General features: G+C 35.1%; 1 protein-coding gene across 1 annotated transcript in view; it reads left to right on the plus strand.

Moving 5' to 3' along the window:
* The window catches only part of LOC109389519 (putative homeodomain transcription factor 2), an 85,893-nt gene that overhangs the window by 25,647 nt on the left and 34,616 nt on the right, over positions 1–25,630 (plus strand). Inside the window, exon 2 of the mRNA XM_019655136.1 lies at positions 496–575. Within this exon, the coding sequence (XP_019510681.1) occupies positions 531–575 (45 nt within the window). The 5' untranslated portion in view covers positions 496–530. The remainder of the gene's footprint in view (positions 1–495; positions 576–25,630) is intronic.

A 25,630-nucleotide genomic window follows, 5' to 3' on the forward strand; every position in this document is an offset into this window, starting at 1 on the left:
TTGATTTTAGTTCAACTTTGGGTTTACTGAGTATCAGGGAAAATTAAATATGATTATAAGTTTTGGCATCTCAATCAAGCCATCCTTTAGCAACAGTAATTGACACTAGTTCCTGAATAGAAACTACAGCAAAACTGATCTGTTTATGAGTGAACTGGTTCCTATCATATGTGAATTTATAAATGAAAAATTTACAGTATAACCTGGGAAATTCTGATATTTATTTAAAAGAATGGTTTAAAAAGAATAATTCAGCTATTTTGTAAGAAAGTTGAAGTGTTATATTCATGTATTATAGAAAGAGCCTTCTTTTATTATGGCAACCGATTTTGTTTACTTAAGGAACCTGTTGCTAAAATAGTAATGAGGAAGAGTGTAATGTAAGTGTAGTCATACACCCTTTGCTCTACAAGTAACCGGAGTGCTATATATGCATGTTGCTTAGTTTCCTTGTGGAAGGTGGAAGTCATTTGTATGTTTTTCTCCCTTGCACAGCTTAAAATGACGAATGTGTGATTTCAGTGGAATAAATGGCGTCCAAAGTCACTGATGCTATAGTCTGGTATCAAAAAAAGGTAAGTTGATAGTCAAAGCTTTTAACCTCTTAAATGTTTTTATTCTAAAAATGCTTGTGTGTGTGTGTGTGTGTGTGTGTGTGTATGTATGTATATGTGTATGTATGTGTGTGTGCTATGGATTTATGTCAGATATTACTTAAAATAATGACAAATAGATTTCAGGATCTTTTGGGTGGAAGGGGAAGAATATTTTGGTTTTCCTTGTGACAGTTTTACTTCTAAATGTTTTTAGAAGTAAAATAAAATAAAACATTTTTTTCTCCAGTTTTTACTCCACATTTTCAGAGTAGCTAGGGTAATTATTTTCTTTTATAATGTAAATCAAACTTCCAGGATTATGAATATAATTAGCATTTTTACAAGATCATTAAAAATTTTTGTATTAATTTCTTTTAAAAGAAAGTTGGTTTAGCAGAGCTATTATAATTTTATAACTATTTTACATCAAAAGAAACAACAGTTTCAATCTGTTTCTTGTAAGTTACAATTCAACAGCTGAATCTTTTCAGTAAAATAAGCCTTTGGAGACTGTATTTTCTAAGCTGAAATATTAAAATGTTTATTTTGATGTTTTAGGATTATTGTCATAACTACTTAACTAGCTGTGTCATCCTATACATTTCAAAATATGCTTTACCAATGTAATGTTTTCTTTATAAAGTGCAAGAGAATAAATGCCTCTTTTGAAAATACAGTAAGTATACTGTTTACTCCTGAAGAGTGTTGTTTACACTCTTTAAAGGGTATATTATTATATGTAGTATCTTAGATTTTTAGTGTATGTAATGCATTATGTTTGTTTTCACATTTAATAACATTTTTGATCCTTATTCTTCAGGTCCCTATTAACAAAATATATAGTTAAAGCCTTTCCAATGTGTGGGAAAATCAGACAGTTTTAAAATTTAGTTGAATTGGAAATAAGTAGTAATTGGAACACTTTAAAGATTAGACAAACCTAAGAATACTGTCTGTCTTTGGATGTGTTCTTTCTTTTCTGGGTAGAACATACATATGGCAGCTATACAATCTCACATTTTCATACGAGGTGCTAAATTGGAAGTGTTGATCACACTATTAATTCAGTCTTCTGTGGTTCTATATGAGAGTCGTCTTTACTTTTAAACTTCCAATCAACTAAAAAGAAAACTAAATTAAATTAAAGAAAACTAAAAAAAGAAAATTTTTATTTGCTACTTAATTCTTTGAAAGCTTTTCTCTTAATTTCTATTTATGAGAGTTGGTAATATTTATTAAGCATTTTATCTGTTTGGCTTTTTATGTTAAACACTCCAAACTTCACTGAAAATCATTTGTAGAATGTACGAGGTTGACTTTTCTTCTGATCTGAGGGATTGAAATATTATACTCGCATTCAGTTAGTACAGTGACACCCTTCTTATCTGAGGGTCATTTACCTGACAGCGTTGGATGTGTGCAACAAAAAAACTCTCCAGTGCAAATGTAACAGATGTCACAAATGATATCCAGCAAATGTAATCACATATTTTATGTTAAGTCACCAGAATCATTAACCAGATTTGATTTGCCCTATATTTTTTCTTTTGCTTTTAAATTTTATAATTTTCTTGAAGAAATACATGTGACTACTTTGAAAGATTAATTAGTGTTTCAAGGCTTATTGGAAATAAAAAGAGCATTCCCCAGTACTCCCTCTTCTCTCCTTACCCAATCTTTGAGTTCTGTTCCCTAGAGACAATCATTTTAAATATTTTATGGCTCAGTGTTTCTCAAACCAAAGTTCTCGTCACTGGTAGAGAGTTGGGGAGGGTGGATTGCAAATGGGGGTGTGTGAAGTTTTGCTTTTCATAATTACTTTTGGGGGAATACTGACATTTGTGGGTAGAAATCAGATACTAAATGTAAATGTCACGCAATACAGTAAACTAGAGTTGGCAAACTTTTTCTGTAATGGGCCAGATAGTAAATATTTTAGGCTTTGAGGGCCATAAGTCCTCTGTGATATCTACTCACTGTTGTCATAGTACAAAAGTAGCCATAGACAACATGTAAATAGATGAAATGAATAGGCTTGACTGTGTTCCAATAAAACTTAATTTACAAAAATAGGCAACAGGCTAGATTTGGCCCACAGGCCTCAGTTTAATGACCTGTGCTCTAAGACAGCCCCATACAACAAAGATTTACCCTTCTCAAAATGCAGTAGTACCCTACTGAATAACACTGTTTGGGGTCTTTTTTGTGGTATTTTCTTTATGTTTTTAAACATACCCTCTTTGTCTTTATTTGATTATTTTATTGTAGATGTTACTTGTTGATTTCTGACTGTATGGTAAAGATTTAGCTTTTGTATGAGCTCCCTCAGTCCCCCTTCCCCCTGCCCCCTATTACCACAATCACTATAGATTTTGGTTAAATCAGCATTCAGGGCTTATGTTTGTGTATGCATTCTTTAGAGCTGCGTCATATAATGTACTGTGATAGTGTTTCCTGTCTGTGCAACTTTTTCCCCCTTTCCCCTAATTAGTTCTGTTAGAATTGTAAAACTCCTTTTGTTACAGTCAGTCACATTCAGGTCATCTATCAGTTCCGTTTTTTCTTTCTTCGGAATGACCCTCTTAAAACTCTCTGACCCCCTGCTCCATCCTGGTGAATTGTTCTGAAGTCATGCCTCTCATCTGCCATAAATGCATTTCTTTTTATCATTAGCCTGAGAGTTCCCTTCACTACTCTTAGGTCATACAGATTTGTTTTTCTCTTAAATATGTGTTTACAAAAAAAAGTCCTTTTAGAGGTGTTTATGTTTCAGTGAAAAGAAGGCTTAAGCACTAAAGCCTTGCTGATTATTTGACCTTGGGCATTTAATTTAATTTTTTTGAGCTTCACTTATCACTTTCTTATGCTTCTCAGCCTCTTTTCAATCATGTATCCCTTTTAAATTGTGGTAAAATTTTTAAATTTCCAGGATCTTATTTCCAGAAAAGTGTATATAATGTATATACAAAATTTCACATCTTACCCCAGGTGACCAGTTCCCCGATTAGATTATTTTAAAAGTTTTAAGATTCTTTGATTTTATTAGTATCATTCCATAGTATCCAGCTTATACTAGGAGGTATCACTATAAATAAAAACCAAGAAATGTTTACATTCATTTTCTTGGATATTTGTTTGATTTTAACTCAACTTTGGAGTCACCTTTCCCACTGGAAAATGATGACTTTTTCATAGTTTTGTTTTGAGTACTGAACACTAGCCCACTTGATTTGTGGACTGTTGTAAACATGAGCTGTGATATTAGATGTGAAATTTCCAGGAGGAAAAAAAAATTGTGTTGAAGTATTAAAATATATGTAGAAGATCTAATTAAAGATCAGGTACCTTTTGATGAATTGTTCTCTACATGGTTTATTTAGAGTTTTTTTGTTTGTTTGTTTTTTAATTGGGGAATTGGGGGAGGGGAACAGCGCTGGGGGAATAGGGGAAGGGGAACAGACAAGTTGCTGTCCTTTTGTTCTTCAGTCTAGTTGTGGAGGACATTGCTTCACTGGCCCAAGTTGGCACCATCATTGCACTCTTCCCGGGTGAGGCAGATCAGTCGCCGGCTTCTGGACGGCTGCTCACGGCGGCTGCTGGCCACTCACGCTGGCTGCTGGCTACACACGGTAGCCCATGGCAACCCACTGCCACAGGGGCTGCAGCCTACGCTGTCGCTGGCGCTCCAGCTCCAGGTTGAGCTGTTGTTCAGCATCTTAGCTGTAGAGGGCAGTGTCACTGGCCCTCATATGTGGGATCCGAACCGGGGCCCTCTGGTGTCCCAAGCCAGCTCTTAACCATCGCGCCACTCGGCCGGCCCTATTTAGAGATTTTTAAGGTCCTTTAAACTTCATTTTGTAGCATCCATAGTCATGAATAATTTGAATGTTATTATTGAAACAAATTTTCAGTCATTAATTCAGAGGAACAATTAATGCCTCAAGATTGGTGACAAGGAAAAACCAGAATAGTTTTTGGTTAACATTGGGCTGTTGAATGTTTTTTTTTGTATTTCTGCTGTTGTATTTCTAGTTTTTTGTTCCTGAGGAGAGGCGATTATTTGTCTTTTGGAAAGTATCCTAAATAGGGTCTAGAAGTTATATGGGTTCAAAGATAATTGACACATTAAATATTCCTTAAAAAAAAAAAAGATCCCAGGGCCGGCTGAGTGGCGCGATGGTTAAGAACTGGCTTGGGATGCCAGAGGGCCCGGGTTCGGATCCCACATATGAGGGCCAATGACACTGCCCTTTCCCCCAATTCCCCAAAAAAAATCTAAAAAAAAAAAAAAAATGATCCCTAGGATTGTATTGTAAATATGAGGTCAAATTATGAGATTGAGGTTCTATTTTCAAGAAATGAATATATAAGAGGAGGGTAGCCCAGAAATAACCCCCAAATTTTAAAGGGGAGAAAAGCACTGGCAATACTGTGGATATAGTAAAATAGTGAACTTAGCTTATAGACCTTGGTCACTGCCTTTGTGGAGTCAATAGCCAGCAAGAAAACTTGAATAAATATATTTAATGGCTTCTAAATATGAGCCAACAGTCAGATTTATTTAGTAATATAAATGAGAAACTAGCCTGAGTAATTTGAACTTGACTAATTAATCAGTTGGGAACTTTAAAGTCTCTCCCTTTTTAGTAAAGTTCAGTTGTGCATATGTGTGTGTGCATGTGTACACCAAGTACATAAGTAGGGCATTTCAGAGCGATAACTTGCCCAAGGTCATACAGATGATTAAGAAGTGGCCACTTCATGGATGGGATAGAGGCTTGATCACTGCACTGTGCATCTGAAGCTGATGTTGTATAATATTGTATGTCAACTATAATTATATATACATACATATATATATATATATATGTATATATATATATATATATATATACGCACACACACACATATATATATAGTCACGGGATGTGGAGTATAGTGTGGGAGTGGAGTCAATAGAATTCTAAGAGATACATATATCAGGCGTAGGGGGAGTGGGGCGGTGGTTGGGGGAGGGGGTTTGTCATTCTGAGGGTAAAAAGTGTAACTATTGCACTGTTGTGTAATAACTGTTGTGTAAAAAACTGAAACTAATACAAAAAAAAACATTAAAAAAAAAAGAAGTATTAAATCTCGGCTTTCAACTCCAAAACCTATGATGTTATTTACTTTTAAGATTTTCCTTTCTGTATCAGTCAGGGCTCTTTCGCAAGTAAGACAAATTCAACTCAGACTATCTTTAGCAAATCAGGAACATTTATTGGCTTTCAAGCTAAACTATGCAAAGTGGTGAAGCTTTTCTCAGAGTTGGCTGCATCCCAAGACCAGAGCACCATCAGATATGTTTATCTGCCTCTTTTTCCTTCTCTGCTTTCCTAGAGCTGGTGTATTTCTTCTTATCACAGGAAACTTTCTCCATGTTGTGGGAACATGCCCCGAGGCACCTCCAGACTCCTGTTCTTTTAGCTCTGCAAGAAAAAAGGATGTATGGAGGACTGGAATGAAATGGATTTCTCACCCAAAACTATTTCTGACCTTTTTCCCTGTTGGAAGAATAATAACAATACTTTGTGACGGAATTCATTATCCTCCACAGAGCCTTATGGCCTAGGAGTATGTGTCTAAATTCTCAGAGCAGGTAAATCCTGTAGTCTAAGCTGGTGGAATTCTGTTGCCCTTGCCAGTGATTGGCTTCGGAAGGGGCATGTATTCCAGTTTTGACTAATGAAAAATGAAGGCATCTAGAAAAGTCTTCCATCTCTTAAAAAGAGACCCAACAATAAAAATAGAAGAAATTATATGACCTTTATTATGTTCCGGGCATTTTCTAAGAGCTTTATGTATATTACCTAATTTAACATAGTTAACTCAATGAAATGAAATAGAGGATCTGTTTTCTGTCTTCGGACATTGGTGGGTGAGACTCTGCTGCTTGAAGCTGTTGTGAATTTGCTGCTATGAGGGGAGCTTGCCAACAGGCTGAGGATGGCAGAGTTGAAAGATGGCAAGAACCTGAGTTTTTCAGGACTTTTTGAGACACGGAATTAATTAACTCCGGAAAAGTTTTCCTTTGGGACTTCTTGTTGTGTGAGATAATAAATCCCCATATTTTTTTCAGTCACTTGATGTTGAGTTTTATTTCCTTGCAACTGAAAGCAATCTGAGTGATACAAGTGATACAGGAAATGCTTTCTGATGGGATATGGTTTCCCGTACAGTCCTCTTTTGCTTCTGGATGGTTATAGTAGTAGATAGAAAATTAAGATCTACCAAAATAGAGGTACTTAGCCTCAGACAAATGGGTTTATTACATTTTTTCTTAAAAGGTTTTTTTTTTTTTCCCTTGAACCATATTCTCATATGTACCATTAAATCTTTGATGCAATTTTAAACTACTGTGCCTTGTAGTGTGGTATGGTTGAAAGAGCACTTGTATTTGATTTTATGGCATTTACCAGCTTGTATTATTGAAAATGTTACTTAATCTCTCTGAGCCTTAGTTCTTTTATAAACTGATGATAATAATGCTTCCCCTTTGTGCCTGTCAGGGTTGTGCAGAAGTAAATCAACTTTAAATATGATTTTTAAAAAGTTTTTTAAAGTGGCTTATGAATTGTTTAATACATATGAACTATCTCTCTTAAAATAATATTAGTAATGTATTTTGCCGTGTATAATGCGCACCCACATTTTTGGCCTAAATTTTCAGGGAAAAAATCTTGTTTTAATTTTTTAATTCAAGTTTTTATTTATTTATATTTAAGTACTTGTGTTTTGTATTAAAAAGGAATTTTAGCCTTTATAGTTGCACTTCTAACTCATAAGCATAAATAAAAATTAAAAACATTTGTACAGATACGGAATTAATACTACCCATGTATAATGTGCATCCTTATTTTTCCCTCACAAATTTGGGCAAAAAGGTGTACATTATACATGGCAAAATACGGTATCTTATGAATTGGAGTATAATAGATGAGAAATTAGAGTGGCTTTCAGTACTCAGCAATTTCTTTAATGACCATACTCCTTCCATCTGGCCAAAGAGGTGAGTATGAGGCTAAGGCACGACCAGAGATGGTACATCATCTCCTCGGCCACAGTGATCAATCCAGATTTGTCTGATGACCCAAACTGTCCTACAAACTTCTTTTTTTTTAAAATTAGAGTGGATGGAAAAGACTCTTGCTTCTTTCATCAAGGATGAAAGTCTGGAGCAGCCTATAGGCATGTTACCACAACATGGAGAAAGTTGTGGACTGCAGAAGACAATGAGACAGCATTGAGTGGGTTAGGAGTGGGGAGAAAAGAGACAACCACAGGCTAGCATGGTGCTCAGGCCTTCGGATTCACTGCACCCTGAGATTACTTCACCCAAGTTACTAAACAACTTTTGAGTTGTTTAGCTGTGTCAGACAGCAAATTCCCCTTTTTTGTTGAAGCTAGTTTGAATTGGATTTTTACTTAACGATAGATTTCTGACTAATGCGTAGAAGCTATATTTTATTGTAAATTTTATTGAGATATAATATTTACTCAGAAAACCACACAGATTATAAGTGTTCAGCTTGATGAATTTTTACAAACTGAACACGTGTTCATGTTCAGAACTGTTTGTGTCCTGTTGTAAAACAAGACTCAGGTCAAGAAAGAGAATGTTACCAGCTCTACAAAATCTCCATAGTCGCTTCCAGTCCCAACCCGCCCCCTGTGGTGGCGACTGCTCTGTGGGGCAGTGTATCTGAATGGGTGGTGGGGTTCGAAAGCAGAGATTTGAATCCCGTGTTCTTGAAAGCCTGTGTGATTTTGGACAAGTTGCTTAACTTTCTTGAATTTCCCTTTCTTTATGTAGATAAAAACTATCTTTTATATTTATTTGAGAAGTAATTGATGATATATATAAGTGTCCTACACAGGGTAATCCTTCAATAAATGGGAGTTACTTTCATTACTATTACTTTGTATTCCAAACACTTATCAGAGGAATTTCTCCCAAACTTATCAGATTGCTTTATTTCATGCATTCTAAGAATTTACTTGAGGCTAAAAAGATTCTTACTTATAAATGAGAAACCTGATGCCTATAAACATAACTTTTTCATAGTCATGAATTAGTGATAAAATCAAAACTCAAGTCTGCTGATTTTCAGGCCACTCTTCCTTCTGTGCTAAAGTTGCTTTAAAAAAAAAACAAAAAAATTTTTATAAAAATAATTTAATTTGACAGGGGTTTTTTTGTTTTTTTTTTTTAAAGATGACTTCTTATATGAGAGTATTTGGGGAAGTATACATCTTTTGAAAAGAAGATATAATTAGTATTATATATCCATATGTGTTGATTTAATCACAGTAATGGTAGTGGTGATGATGATGATGTTGTTATAGTAATCCCACACATATTTAAATAGCATTTATTTTTCAGAGTGCCTCAATATGTATTTTCATGGTTTGATTTATTGTGATAATGAAAATGGATTAACTCAGTTGTCATATCAAGATATTATAAGAAGTTGTGTAAGTTTCTGTGACTTTTGTAACAAGTGACCACAAACTGGGTGGCTCAAAACAACAGATGTTTATTTTTTTTTCACAGTTTAGAAGGCCAGAAGTCCAAAATTAAAGTGTCAACAGGGTTGGTTCCTTCTGCAGGGAGGCTTTAAGGAGAAACTGTCCCATGTGTCTCTCCGAGCTTCTGGTGAACACAGTCTTTCGTATTCCTTCCTGGCCTCGTAGATGGGTCATCCCAGTCTGCCTCCATCTTCATGGTGCCTTCTTCACTTGGTTTCTGTGTCCTTTCTCTTCTTACAAAGACACCAGTCATTGGATTTGGGGGTCTATCCTAAATCTAGGATGATCTCGTCTTGAGATCCTTAACTAATTACACCTGCAAAAATCCTATTTCCAAATGAGGTAACATTTCAAGGTTCTGGGCAGACATGAATTTTTGTTCTTCTCATCAAATATATGAGAGTGTATTTTTTTCTATAATTGCAACAGGCTATTGAACAACCATCTGGAGATCTTGCCTAGTCTGGAGATCTTGTGAACTACCCCATGACTTACAAAATTTCACTTTTTGAATGAGCAGTACCTGTTACTTGAGATAGCGGATTTAAATCCCATGGGTAAAGAAAATAGAAAATGGAAAAAAATACCTTGGACTGTTCCCTAGCAGTATCCTTCCGGGCTGCTACATAGTAATGTTTATAGGCCCCAAGGGGATCTATATTCAGTACTCCTGAGTATAAAAGTACTGGATTCACAAAAACAAGATCAGTAGAAAATTCTTTAACTATTTTTAAGGTTTTTGAGACATCTTTTTACCATGTTCAGATACTATGAATACATAAACACCCAAATGCTTTGTATTTATTCTGTTTAGAAGTTGAATGTTTTTTTAGAATAGAAAGTTTTTGGTTTGGTTTTGCAAATACTTTGATACGTCAGAACTAGGAATTTCTACATAGTACATGACTTCTTTGAAATGCTGCAGTTCTCTTATTTGCTTATGACATTTTTCTTTGATAAATGGAATGCCATTAAAAGGAAACATTCATTTGCCTACTGCAGTTGCTCTCAGATACAGTGCCTAAAAATTAGTTGTTTACACAGGTATGAGGAGATCCAAGAAACAATGTTATTTGAATAGAGTTGAAAATCTTTAATGAATAAAGCTTCTTATTCCTGTTGGGAGTTGGGAAGAAAAATATTTTATGACGTACTACTGGAAAATAGTCGCTAACCTTTTTCATTTTCTAATGAATAGATTTAAAATAGAAATGTTAGTGAAGGATATAATGTTTGCCAGTTATATTCCAAGTATCTTGTAGTCAGTTTATCTTTAACCATGATAACAGACATGTTGGTAAAACAAGTTGGTAGGTTGCCATTCGCAGCGTAAAATTAGGCAAATGTACTAACTTTGGAAAGGCCTGAGAGTGTCTAAAACACTGATGTTAACCTGCTGTACATTTATAGTTCCACAAAGAATGACACTTATAAATACTATATGACAGGGTAACTTGGAAGCTAAATTGTTCTTTGCTAAGTGGCCCATAGAATTTAGTCAAATGAAAGTTGTTCATTCAGTACCAAGCCAAGGATTGATTCACAAGAATATAAGTGCTGGAGAAGGTATACAACCTAAAAATTTCCCATTTGAATTTTTGCTCCAAATTAATATCCTTATTGAGATAGATTATGCCTGATCTTTTAAAGTGAAATGTTGCTTTAGTTTGCTTTCTGTTCTTGGTGTCTCCCCGCACCCTCTATGATGGGATTTGAATTGTAAAGAGTTCTGGTTTCCATGGTTTGAGGAGAAGTGGGTTGGCACATAGCTTTAAACAGGTAAAAGACAGTGTATAAAGAGAAACAAGGGGACCTTGTTAAGATTTAGTTCTTTTAGAGCTTTGGGGAATCAGAAGATGAGGTCTTTATTTTTCCAATCTCAAAATGGTAGATGGCAGGATATATTTTAAATTACTGCTGGATCGCTGCTGTAACCCTTTGTTATGTTGTTTATTCTTATTTACTGGTATAAAACTAGGAAAAATTGCTAGATAAACCCTCATTACATTGACTTCATATAAGAAAAATTAAGCACATTTAGTTTTACCAGTACAGTTTGACTTCTTGGATTAAAGATTTTTATTACCAAGACCCTCTCTCTCCAAAAAAAAAAAATAATGCCCTGGTAGAATTTGTACCCAACTGCTTTAAATAGCATTTATGATGGACCTTCTATGCATCAGACACTGAGTACCTGTCCTAAAACAACCCTACATCATTGTTCCCAATGATACAAACAAATAACTGTTATATTTTATGGTAAATGCTACAATAGAATTATCTTTAAAGCTTTTTGGGAACTCACAGAAAGCTCCATCTAAATGTGTTCTTCTGGTCACCATTCTGTTACTATTATCTTCTAAATATTGTTCATATTTGCTGTGATTCCCCCTTCCTTCATTGTTTCTTCATTCTTGTTCCAGTTAAATATTTTCTCCTCACAGCCATCAGAGTGGGTTATCTTAAATAAAAGTTTGACCTTGTCACTTACCTACTTAATAGCCCTCTTCAAAGACTTCTTCTTGCATACAGTATAAACTCTTAAGTTTCTTCACAAGGCCTTTAAGAATATTTCTGATCTAATTTCAATTAGCTTTCCTAGCCTGATCCAGCCCTCAACTTTTACTAACTCCATCCCTCCAACAAATACAACTTTTTGAAGTCTCCCCATACTGTTTTTTACCTTACTGCTTGGGATGCCCACTCCTGTCCCCCTCCCTTTTTTTTTTTTTTTTTTTTAGACTAACTCAGATCGCTCCTTAAAACTCAAAGCTAGGATCTTGCCCTCAAGGACATCTTTCATAATCCCATGGAGACTGGGATGCTTTTATAGAAAAGTTGTGTGTGCTCCTTTCATGGCAGAAGTACAGTGCTTTTTTTCTTCTTGATTCTTTCTGTTTTTACAAGTTTACACAATAATGTGGTAGTTACCTAGCATCCTCCAAAGTCACCAGTTGTTTGTTTGTATTTAATTATTTGTGAACTCTTGGCTTTAAAAATAGTTGATGGGTTTCAACCTGTTACAGTTATTGATGCTCCGATTGTTCTGTGTTGCCAGTAGGAGCTTATTCAGGTTGGCTTCTGAGGCTCTGTGATAGGATGTAGTGTATTTGATTGCATTCCTTGAGGAAACAAATTTGAATGGGAGCAATCCTTTCTGTGTTGGGACAGGGAATGCTACAGAGAGATCTTGATCCTTTTTTACCATCCTACATATAAATATCCTGAGTTGTTCATGGTTTAGTTATAACCTAAATTCATTCTGCTTCATCCAACAGCAATTAATAGGGAAATCTCTTTTATAAATTGTTATTCTTCTACCTCTGGGTTACAATGGCATTTTGTTTATTCTAGCACTTAATCATAGCTTGACTTGCAGTATAATTAATCCCCCTGCTAATCTTTGTATCTCCATTATTTATTTCAGTGCCTTACCTTATAGTTGGTACTTGGTAAATGTTTGCTGCTTGACAATAGTGTTGTCAGGAGACGATACTTACATTAAACTTTTAGTTTATGTAGTTCTTCATCATTGTGTTAAGTTCCTATGCTGTGCCATGCACCAAGCTATACACCTACTTCAAGTGACTTGATTTAATTTATTTAGTTGTAATATGGGAAACAGTCCCTGTATGCTAAATATCTATTACATTAAGTACTAAACATACTACTTTAGCCTAGAGTAACCCTCCGGCAGTGGGGCAAAGGTGTAATGGCCACCATAGCAAGAAGGTGTCTTCAGGCCGAAAGATGAAGCAGGCAACTTCATTGACTATAACAGAATTTATTATAGAGTAATTTACTTACCGGAAAATTGGGCCGGAGCAGATAGAAGGCCCAGTATTTTGTGCAATTGTTCTCCGCTAAAGACTCCTGTTACTGTACTGTTTTTATAAAATAACTCAGGTACTAATGATTGAAAGACAGAGGGACAAAGAATGCTGTAACTCCGGGGAATACCTGCTCGTGGTCTGGCCATACCTCCTGGTAACCACGTTTGACGCTATCACCAGTTCGATTTTCATCTTGGTTGTCATCCTGGCCATTACTAACAAAAGTACTTATGGTTACATTAAGGAACACAGATAATCATTGACTGGAAGACTCTGATGTGCCTACTAAGGATAGAGAGGTAGGTCAAAGGTCACAGCAGGAAGGACACAAAGATGGGATGGTTTCCATTCACATCTACATTTATATTATACGGGGAACATTTCCCAAAGTGTGTTCTGCAAGATGTTAGTAGAATAGAGGGATTTTGCGGTCTTACAGGTTTGGGAAATATTGAGTTAGATCAGGGGTCAGCAAACTTTTGAGATGGAAGAGCTGCCAGGGGTCAACAAACTGGCTCGCAAGCCACATGCGGCTCTTTGGGTACGTACATGTGGCTCTGAAGTAAAATTGAAAATGAAAATAAAACTATCATAAGTTTCATTTATAAAATTTTTAAAGGATATTTTTCACATAATGGTGATTATGTAAAAATATATTTATGGCTCTCAAATAATTTTTAAATTGTTGTGAGGGACAGGATTGGCTCTCCAGGGGTTGGCAAACTTTTGAGATGGAACGTACCCAAAGAGCCACATGTGGCTTGGGAGCTGCAGTTTGCCGACCCCTGAGTTAGAAAAAGGTAAACAGGTTTTAAGATTACAGGTTCCATAGTGTGAATAACTTGCAGTGTTATGGGGCTGCATAAGAGACAGATAGAGAAGATCGAATTTCTCAATTTATTTGACTGAAATTTTTTCCCTTGAGTATCCATGTAACATGCTTAGAAAAATGCTGACCAAGATATATAAACGAGTTTGGTGCAGTGGAAAGGACACAGAGTTGTAAGTCAAAACTTGGGTTTCTGCCTCTAAATACTGGATGTAGAACCTTCTGGCACCTTGTAAAGCCTCAGTTGTCTCATTTGTACAAGAAGATAATACTGGTCTGTACAGCGTAAGATTGCAAATTCTTTACAAGGCACTTGACAAAGATTAGTCTTTAGCACAGTCTTATTATCTAGATAAATGTTCATTATAAATTTAACAAATACTGTCAGTGAATATTTTATTTTTTCCTCTGCACAGTTTTTTCTAATCCTATAGTGAAGATTAAAGGTGTAACTTCTGTAGGCATACCTGTAGTCATTCTTAGTAGTAATTTTATAGCCATCTGGATACTTGTAATTACAGCAAACCTTTTCTTGACCAGTGATGACAGTGGTCCAGGTCTCTTAGATTCTAATTCTGGGGAATCTGGACTAAGCAGCCAGGAGCAATTTATCTTAACCGTTTCTCTATTTAAATTTTACTCTATGTAGGTAAGTAGAAGGAAGCCAAACAATACTCAATTTTGAATAATTTAGGCCTATTTTGTAGTCTCATTTTTTATTTCAAATGATTAAAGAACAGCAATAATGTGTTAGGTATTTTCTTAAATACAAAGATATTTAAATAATCAAGATATTTTAATACTCTTGGCATTTAAATTGCTTTAAAAGTATAATACAGGGACGGCTGGTTAGCTGAGGTGGGTAGAGTGCAGTGCTCATAACACTAAGGTTGCCAGTTTGATTCCTACATGGACCGAGGAGCTGTGCCCTCCACAACTAGATTGAAGACAACTGCTTGACTTGGAGCTGATGGGTCCTGGAAAAATACACTGTTCCCCAATAAAATTTCTCAAAAAAAAAAAAAGTATAACACAGCTTTTCATGCTATTTATAGTGAATGGTTACAAATATTTAAACAAGGAAGCTGCTCTAGTCTTGAGTCATTATGTACACATGGTTTAGTCAGGGTTATGTTTTAGAATAACAAATAAGAGTATATCCTATGATAAACACTAACAGAATGCAAATAATACATATACATTCCTTCCTTGTCTTATGCTGCATTATGAAGGAAAAGGAAGCATTAGGTAATTATTGAAAAGACATAATAGCTAACATTTATTGAGCTCTTGTGTGTCTCTTACGTCTTGTTCATTCATTAGCATTTTTAATCCTTATGGTTACTCTATGATTACTAATAATATTAACTGTTTTAATATTTTTAGGGCTGAGTAAGTTGGACTTCATGAAGAGTTTTGCATATTCTCATTTGCTTTCTTAACAGAGCTTGATAGCTTTCCTCCTAGCAGGGCAGCCATGGAAAGGCAATAGAGGCAGAAGTATCTGGCAATGATTAGGGGTTAAATGCTACCCTTCCTCGTAGTGATCAGAGCCAAAACAAGAGGACATAGGGTGTTTTTTGAGAAAGGATGTGAATGAAATTATGGTTGATATGGGCTTAGCTGTGGAGTCAGTTCATCTGGATTTGAATTCCCATATTCTTCTACTTATCGTTTAACTTTGTACAACTTAAGGTTTGGTAACTATAAAATAGGGATAGCAGTAATATGTACTTCATAGAGTTGTGAGGATTAAATGAGTTAAAACATGAAAAGTGTGCCTGGCACTTGATAAATAATAAATGTTAACTATTTATTATTATTAACATTATTTTTATTATTAACAACATTAACTGCCTCAATTGACAAGGGAGTAGAAACCAGAGACCCTAATATCTTTCAGAACCAGGGGTGGGGCCTCCCATCCAAGTTGGGATCCCAGTCAGTCCATGCTACAGTGTTTACAGTGTTTAGGTGGTGGTTTTAGAGATCAGCAACCTGTTACTGCCATTTTGGGTGGCTTAAACGTTTTTTTGTTCAATGAACATTACTCAGTACCAATACTTTTTTTTCTTTTGTGCTACCCATAATTTTTTTGCATATTATTTTTTCAAATAAATTTCCCCATGCAGATCTTGTTATTACATGATTTCCTGAGTGGAATGAGGGAGAGATTCCTAAAAAATGGGAAATTTCTTCAGAAATCTCTCTCTACTACAGTAAATGAGACAATTCAGAGAGGTCAAAGTAACTTGACTGAAGTCATGGAGTTAGTAAGTGGTGAGGCTGGAATTTAAGTCCAGGAATTTAGTGCTGTGCCCTTACTACTACTTAGTTCCCCTGCTTTTAAAAAACAATAAAACAAATTATTTTAGAGTGAATATAGATTTTATGATTTAATTTCTTGTAAACAGGGTAATGTCCTAAAAGTTAGTCATAGGACTAGGTTACTTTTTTTTTTTATTGCTTGCATTTCTCAGTATAAAAGGATTCTTTTCCAGAAAGCAAATGGGCAACAGAGTAAAGTAAATACTGTGGTATCAACAGACTATAGCCTAATATTGTTAAATTATAAAAATCAAATCAAAATGGTATTAAATACTGTCTGATACATAGAATATCCTAGATTGATGTCATGTATGATGCAAATTAGTACGAGACTTCTTTTTCATTCACTTGGGTATAAATTAGAAGTTTTTATGAATGAGGAAAAGCCTCATTTAACCTCAAGTAAAAATGACTACACAGAAATGCAGACCATTGCTAAATAAGAAAGTGAGGAATTCTTAAGAGCACATGAAAGAATGTTCAAGTATCCGTTACTCAGATTTACTTTGTTTCTTATAGTATGTCCAGTCCATTTCCTCATGCTTTGCTTGCAAAGTTTCCTTAACTGAAATTGTTTTTGTACCTGTGATATTTAGAGAAATGCTCTGATATGCTTTTGAAGGCTAAGAGAGCTAGGTTTTCCAATAAATACTTCAATTTAAGAATTGCTTGTTGTCTAAGTCATTTAATATGAGCTTAAGTCCCTTCATAGCATAAACTGTTCTTAATATGAATATTGCATTACTTGTCATCTCTATTTACAAGTTCATGCCATAGTGCAGTTTATCTAAAAATCAGAAATTTACTCAGCTTTCCATTGTATTTGAAATAGTATGTCATAGAATCAAGAACTCATACTTTTATTTTAGTGTTGATCCAAAAATTCAAGAATGGTCATATTGATGAAGTCCAATTACACAGATTTTCTCTAATTGTATATGATGGTATTTTTCTGTGCTGTTGGGTTGCTGGAAAAGTCATGACGTATTTTTTCTGTTTTTCGTTGCAAAAATGCATCATGACTTTTCCCAAAACCCAATAGATATAGCTGCTGTTAAAACCAAAATAATTGCCTACTGTATATTAAGTACTTTGCTAGATGATTTACGATCACTGTCCAATTTCCAAAATGTCACTGAGGAAACATGCTCAGGGTTTCTTTATTTGGTTTATTTTGTTTAAAGTGCTCTAGTCACTGAGTAAATGGCAGAACCTTGGTCTGCCTAGATCTTCTGCCTTTAAAGCCCTGCCTGGTAAAAAAAAAAAATCTCAATACCATATACTGATTTACTGTCATAGCAATTACCTGGTCATTCAAGCAAAAATTACGTATTTAATAATTTCAAACAAATTTTATATACATATTGTAAAATAAATCCTAAAGTTCCAGATAAAGCAAATTTAGCAACTATTTATATAGCATAGACAATTTCCTTATATTACCATTTATTTTCTTAGTTGCTGTGAGGTATAATTTGCACTACTAATGTTTTAAATAGCTCAAACCTTATAAATATGCAGAGCCTATATAAATATGTAGAGCCTATAAATTTGCAAGTTAATGTTAGGCCAATAATTAAATTAATTAATTATAACCTATCATGTATACCAAAAAGAAAAGAAAAGAGCAGAAGTGGGCTCTGGAGTCAAAAGTTGATACAATTTTTTTTTAAGTTCCAAATTACCCTAGGATCCAAGGTCTTGAGAGAGAGAGAGAGAGAGAGAGAGAGAGAGAGAGAGAGAGAGAGAGAGATACAGAGATACACATGAGTCGGACAATTAAGTTTGCAAACTCATCCTAGACAAAGTGCTACATACCTTATTGCTGAATATCACTACAGTCACCTTCAAAGCACTCCCCTTGGGGAGCTATGCACCAAGGCCAACGCCTAGTCCACCCTTCAGAGCAATTTTGGAACTCTTTTTCTGGAATGGCCATCACAGCTATTTTCGTATTACCTTTGATGTTCTGAAAGTCATCAAAATGTCTTCCTTTCAATATTTCCTTTATCTTCGGGTAAAGAATGAAGTGATTGGGGGCCAGATCAGGTGAGTAGGGAGGGTGTTCCAATATAGTTTATTTGTTTACTGGCTAAAAACTCCCTCACAGACAGTGCTGTGTGAGCTGGTGCATTGTCGTGATGCAAGAGCCATGAATTGTTGGCGAAAAGTTCAGGTCGTCTAACTGTTTCACGCAGCCTTTTCATCACTTCCAAAAAGTAAACTTGGTTAACTGTCCAGTTGGTAAAAATTAATAATGAATAATCCTTCTGATATCAAAAAAAGGTTAGCAAATCGTTGCAACAAGTTCGCGAACTTAATGGTCAGACAAGTGTGTGTGGTGTATTTTTTCCTTTAAATGCTTGTTATGTTATTTTATATAAAGAAATCTTACAAAAATATAGATTTTTAATAAAACAGTTTTATTGATGTATAACTTAAACATGCCATAAAATTCACTTGTTTTAAGTGTACAATTCAATAATTCTTACTAAATTTATAGAGTTTGTAACCATCACAGTCTAATTTTGAAACATTTACTTTATCCCCAAAAGAAACTTCTTGCTCAATTGTAGTCACTCTTTATTCCCACCCCCACCACCAGGCAGTCACTAATCTACTTTTTGTTTCTATAAGATTTGCCTTTTATGTACATTTCACATAAATGGAATCATAATATGTGGCATTTGTGTGTGGCTTTTTACTTAATATAATGTTTCTGAGTTTCACCCATGTTGCAGCAAGATGGTTACTTTATTCCTTTTTGTTGCTGAGGAGAATCCTATTATATAGATGTATCATTTTATCTAGTCACAGTTGATGGACATTTGGATTGTTTTCACTGTTTGACTGCTATGAATGATGGAGGTATAAACATTCATGTTTGTGTGGACATATGTTTTCATTTCTCTTGGGTAGATAACTAGGAGTAGAATTACTAGGTCATAACTATCAAACTATTTTCCAAAGTGGCTGCTTTATTTTACATTCCCATGAGCAATGTATGAGGATTTTAGTTTCTACACATCCTTGCCAACAACTGTTATTGTCTGTCTTTTTTATTATAGCCATTGTAGTGTATGTGAAATGGTGTCTCTTGGTGGTCTGTTTTATACAGCTTTTTCTTTTAATTGATTTTCTATTTTGGGTATTATAATTTTAGTTTGAATTTACTATAACTTTGGAGATCCTTGAAGACTTAAACTTAAAAATCAATGAGGAAAACAAAAACAAAAAGCAAGACCCTTGGGATCTGGCATCTTGTGTTTGAATTTGGTTCTGTCATTTGCTGTTTTGTGACTTGGAGCAACTTACTGAACTTGTCTATGTCTGTTCAGTTTTCTTTAAAATTGGGATAATGTAATCTACTTAAAGGATTGTTACAAGGATTAACAGTGACTTTGTGTAAGTAAAGTAGTTGGGCCCAGAGTTTACTTTGTTGTGGTTATTATACTAGTTAAAAAAATAACAACAGGTGATGTTTATTGAACACTTGCTATGTGCTATACACCATCCTAAGTACTTCACATATTTAATCATCACAGCAACCCTATGAATAGGCATTACTGCCATTATCCTGATTTTATAACTGAGGAAACTAAGAGTCAGAGAAGTCTGGTAGTTTTCTCACGGTCACATAGAAAATACATGATAGAACCGGAATTTAAACCCAGTTGGAATGGGCTACAGAATCTGCACTCCTAAACCAATAAGTGATTCCACGCCTGTCTTCACATCTAAACCTGGCCTATTTATGTTTCCACTTTTCCCTCTCCTGGCTGTTGGCTCTCAGGTGGTTGTGGGTGGGAGCATTAAACATGGTGTGTGTCTTATTCTCTGCTTGGACTTCAGTCTATGAATGAGCAGCAGTAAATGGAGCAGTACCTATTGTTTATTCATACAAGTATTATTTTAGCTTCAGTGTGTTTGTTTAGTCTATTGGAAGTCTTTCACATATATACCGATTAGCTTGGTTTTGGTCATTATTATTTAACTGAGTAAGTTAATTCTTACAAATGCATGTTTGACTAAGAGAAGTGTGACCTATGTTGTCAATGAATGTCTTTTCTTTAACCAGTTGGGAAGACGAAGTTCATGTTATTTGGAGGTTTTTTTCCTTAAGTTTGATACATAAAATATGAGCATTTTTGTTAGTGGTAAAATGAAGGCAAAGTAAAGTTCATATTTGGTCTTTCACTGTGTTTTGATAATTTAGAAGCTTAAGAAGTAAACCCTTAATTTTTTTTACCTAAGCTGTTTAGTATAATTAATAAATAGTTTTTCAAAAACTATTTTAAATAGTTTAACAATTTATTTTAACTATTTAAAAAATAATTTCCACTCAATGTTGAAATAACATTTATTGAAAATCCAAGTAATTGCTAATTGAGTAATGTTAAATGTTATGAGTTTGGCTGCAAAACCTTTAACACCTGGGAATTAATGTTATAGGTTTGTTAAATAAAACATGAGTATTAACCCTGGATGATTTTTTGACCCTCCAATTGATTGGTAAAGTAAGGCATATTTGAATTATTTCATATGATTAGTAAAAAAACTAGTATCTTTATTTCTTCACTAGCAGGGTCTTCACAATTCATGATGCAATGTTAGGTTAAGCAGGAAAAAAATTAAGTTATCTTTGCCAAGATGACTTCTTGGGAAAGGTTATTAATTGGGCAGTACCTTGATTAATAAATCTACTGAGAACATACTACCATGTACTAGCAAGTTGGAAAATAAACAAACTTCGTAAATTATGCAGAGTGGTGTTGGTTTGCATTAACAGCAATGTTCTCATTAAAGTTGGGCCAGGAAAAAAACACCAGCATGTTCTGCTTCTACTTTTCACTGCATGTAAGCTGCACCAGCAGCAGACATCCAAGACCTGGGAAAGAACAGCAAACCAGGGCTGTGTTGGGCCCCTCAGCAGCAGAATTTCTGGAAACGTCTCTGTAGGGCTCTGTTGTTAATGTTACTGTTATTCCTCTCTATTAGCCATCTCTGTTTCTCCTGTTTACCTGCCATTTAGAATATGGAGAGAATCTGATTGGTTCACCTGGAGTCGCCTGTCTAGCTTTGGATCAGTGTAGGGGAGGGACATGTGCATGATCAAATGTAACACAGACATGGTCCTTGGGAGTCCCCCTCAGAATATAGCGGGTCATCAGTCCTTTATGCTTAGTGATTTAATGATTTCACTTAAGTGTAAATGAGAGGAAGGTGTTGAATCAACTAGATTTTGCTTTTTAATCTTTAAATTACAGATTTAGTTCCTTATTAAAGATGGGGGCTTTTGGAGGGGTATTAAGGGACCCCTGAAATCACACTGTATCTAGTAAGTCTCCCAGCTCTGAGAATCTTTTTAATCTCTTGAAGACTGAAGGGCAACAGAAGAGAGGAGTCCGATGAGATAGTCATGGCTGCTGCTTTCCCTTATATGGTTGTTGGTGATGCCCTTCTCTCCCTGGCTTCTGCCAGAACTTGGAGTTCTCCCAGTTCTACCACAGAGCTGTTTGCCAGACTCTCTTCCTTCCATTCCCTCCCTTTCCTCTGTGAACCAGTTGAATTCCTTCCATCACCACCTAATGCAATTTCAGTTACCCTTATGCTGTAAGAGTCCCATATGGAATGTTGTTTTCTGGGCACTTCGTATATTTTAGTATTTTGGTTCTTCATCTCATTTTGTCTCTTGATAGTCTAGGATGTAGGTATGTATCTGCTCTTTTATAATACTAGAATTTCTGAAAGTTTTGTTATTAAGATATAACTTATTAGCTCAAAATTTCTATTATAATTATATTCTAATATAACTGTATAACTCATAGGAAAACCTTATTTATTCTTATGAGACTTAATTAAATTGATCTTGAGCAGTGACAGCTGCTTTCTTAATGACTTGCCCCCTCTATTCACAGTACTTTTCCATGAGAAAATAGATTGAAAAGCACCTAGCCCAGTGCCTAACACTTGATGCTACTCAGATGGTACTAGCTTCCATTTTCTCTTGATTTTTAAATGATGTTTTTATCATAATTTAAAAGTAATGTATGTCTGTCATAGGAAAGTGGAAAATGCAGGTAAGTATAATAAAATATAATCACACAATTACCCTATTGTTAACATTGTGAATTTTCTCCAACAAAATTAGAATAATATTGTATTTAGTTTTTTTATTATCCTGTTTTCATGAAACATATCCAAAGTACTTTCTCACATCACTGAATGTCCCTTTCAAATGTAATTTTAATGAATATAATATTCTACTGTATAAATATGCCATGATTTATTTATTAAACCCTTCTAATTACATACAGCATTTATATCATTGAACTAATCTCATTTCTTTAATGGCTATATAAATAGAGATTTCTAGTAAACAGAGAGGAACATTTTCAGGCTTTTGAGACATCAGTCCCCACATATGTAACCAGTTTCCCATCTCAGCTGCCATCTCATCCTGTATATGGATACCTTCTTCACCCCACTCACGCTCTTTATTCTAGACCTTTTTCAGCTTTCTTGGGCTCTGCCCCCCTGCATCAGGATATCCTCCAAGTGGATGTCCTCTTCACCCTCCTTGGGCTTTAATACCCTGTGCTGGGTTACCTCACATGTGGTCTCCCTCCTCTTAGGCTCTGGCTCCCCTTATCCTACAGGGTGCCCCTCGACACCTCACTTGGGCTGATACCCCACACCTGACCACCTCCATGTGTGAGACCCTGACATCCTACTTTGGGCCCATGGCTCTGCTGCAGCTAATGGCTTTAGCACTGAATTGTTCAGGAGAAGCAGGGGACAGAGAAAGGCAGAGAGACAGTTTGAAGACTTACTGAGAGGCCTTGTCAAGTGCATAACATTATGCCTGGAATATTGTAGGTGTTTGGTGGCAGTGTGTGTGTGTGTGTGTGTGTGTGTGTGTGTGTGTGTGTGTGTGTGTGTTCTTTACCCTCCTGATCCTGGGCTGTTGAGCCTTGGTGGTAAAAGAAAAAAGGCAAACATAACCCAGCTGACTGCTTCTAACACCAACTCAAGTGTATTTGCTTTTCCCAGTGTCCCTAATCTAACCTTCTAGTTAACATTGCATTCTCTCTCCCCTGGAGGTGGTTTCTTACCGTCTCTTTGTGCCCTGTTCCCCATACTCTCCAGCTTCCATACCTCAGCTAATAATGGCTTTGCCTGCCATTTTCATGACATCAAGATTAATGACACAAATGTGTTTAACTTCCTAACCACCACAAAATATTTCAATATTTTTAGCTCTCCTGACTTGACCTTCTTTCTTGAAACTGTTTTATTGTTTGGCTTTTACTAGAGTATATTGTCCCAGTTTTATTCCTATGTGACTAATTTTTCTAAGTCTCTTTTCCTGATTTTGATTCTTCTTTCTCCATTTTGAACATTTGTTTCTCTTAATAATTTGTTCTTGATCTCCTTAAAGCTATTCTATTTCCCAGGATTATCAGATTGCCCACATAATGTCCAAACACCTAGTTTGTGCTGCTGAGTTCCAAATTTAGTACCTTCCCAATTCTCTAGAACTCTAGCCATAATTTCTAGCTTCAACAGCCTTTTAAAACTTGTTTTTATTCCATGCTATGGTTAATGATACCAGCGCAGTGCCAGGTACTTAAGCCAGAAATTGTCATTTTTATCTTTTTCCCATGGCCCCGTATCTAGTAAGTTTCCTATCCTTGTACATCTTACCTCACAGATATTGCTCTTTTTCACACCGTCTCTCACTCATGTATAGTACAGTAGTGCTTATTTCATTCTGCTTTGAATTTTAACTAACTCTCTGGATTTGAAACTTCTTAAAGGCAGATTCTACTGTAATAAGCTCTCTTCATTGAATTAAAGAATACTCTTTAAGGCTTTTTTCTAAACTTGGGTCAGCATTTTATTATATCATTAACTGGCTTTCCCTAGGCAATAGTAACTTGGTCATGATTCATGATTTGATTATATGTATGTAGCCTGTAATACACTATTCTTAGGATTAATGCAGGAAAGGGTGTGGTTGTAGTTGATGCATACATAACCTGACAATATGTGGGAAGATTTTCAAGTGGATTTAGCTGTTATTACTTAAAATGGATGGAATCTTTGCCAATTAGCTAAATTTTAGTATCTGCAGATAAGAATGTGTTTTCAAGTTTTGATGTTTTGATCTAAATGTCAGAGGCTAGCTAGACATGTATTTTAAAATTTATTCAGTTCTATAAATCTATTTTCTTCCCTGAAAAGTTATATTCTCCCCCTAAAAAAGGTTTTAATCTTTAAAAAAGTTTTATTTTCTATTTGCCTTCTAGTCAAGCAGTTTTACTTTTCTGTAGTAACACTTTTGGTTGTGATATGATTGTTAATAATTGATAGCAGAAGTAGTAAGTGATAGTTCAAGCCAAGATATTGCAAAGAAACCTCTTTGCTTATAATTATTCATATTTATTCCATGATTTAGACTTCTTTCCCCAATTAGGGTATCTTAACTTTGAATACTTACCCATTTCATGTCCTCCCTTCTCCCAAATAACACTAGAATTATAGGGGAATATTTTAATGATTGGATTAAAAGGCTCCTGTGGTTTGGCTTCTCATATGTTTTTTAGAGCTCCAAGCAAAGACTGATTTAGAAGAGTTAAAAATTTGGTAAAATAATTTGGTAATTATTATACATTCGAAAAAGTTGCTTGTTCTTGCCATGTCCTCCTGTTTTTGTCTGACACCATCATCATTCATAGTTTGTATTGTGTCATTAAGTGATTCAACTTCCTCATTTGATCCTCATCATTAAAGTCAGCTGAGTGTCTGACTTCTATAGGTGTGTGTGTGTGTGTGTGTGTGTGTAATGGCATTCAGAAACATTGGATAGTATTTTGATTAAAACAGGACATTGTGAAAAAATGGGAATAGAATAGGATAACATAAATGGAGACATAATGCGAATTGTTAGGCAAGATAGTAGGGTAGAAACAAGGCTTTTTAGGAGCAGTTGTAAGGGCTTACAGATATTCCTAGTCATTCAATAGACAAATTTGTTTGAGAGGCAGTAGTTATGAACAAAAAACAGCGAAAGGCTGGTTGATATTCAGAGCATTGAGAGCTTTACTTTGGAATTGAAAGTTTTTAAAAAATCAAAAGAATTAGTTGCTACTAATTCTGGGTAGATGTTTATCTGAAGGTTAATAAGTAATTCTAATGGTTTTAAGTGGCCCTAATTGTTTCTTCAGTATGTTTTATCAATATGAACAGAAATACTGGGTATAATTTCAGAATGTCCACCAGGACAACGTAATTTAGGGGATTATGTGTATAAATTTTTTTTTCATTGGTGGTTAACATTTTATTCTCAGATCCACTATTTCACTCAGTAACTTTAATTTTGTTGTATTGCTCAATCCCTCAATTCCTCTTTTTTTTATCAGCCTTACAGATGGATCATTGTGAGAAAGAAATCCATACAGTTTAGGTGTCTG

This window comes from Hipposideros armiger, unplaced genomic scaffold (genome assembly GCF_001890085.2).
Source record: "Hipposideros armiger isolate ML-2016 unplaced genomic scaffold, ASM189008v1 scaffold_236, whole genome shotgun sequence".
NCBI lineage: Eukaryota > Metazoa > Chordata > Mammalia > Chiroptera > Hipposideridae > Hipposideros > Hipposideros armiger.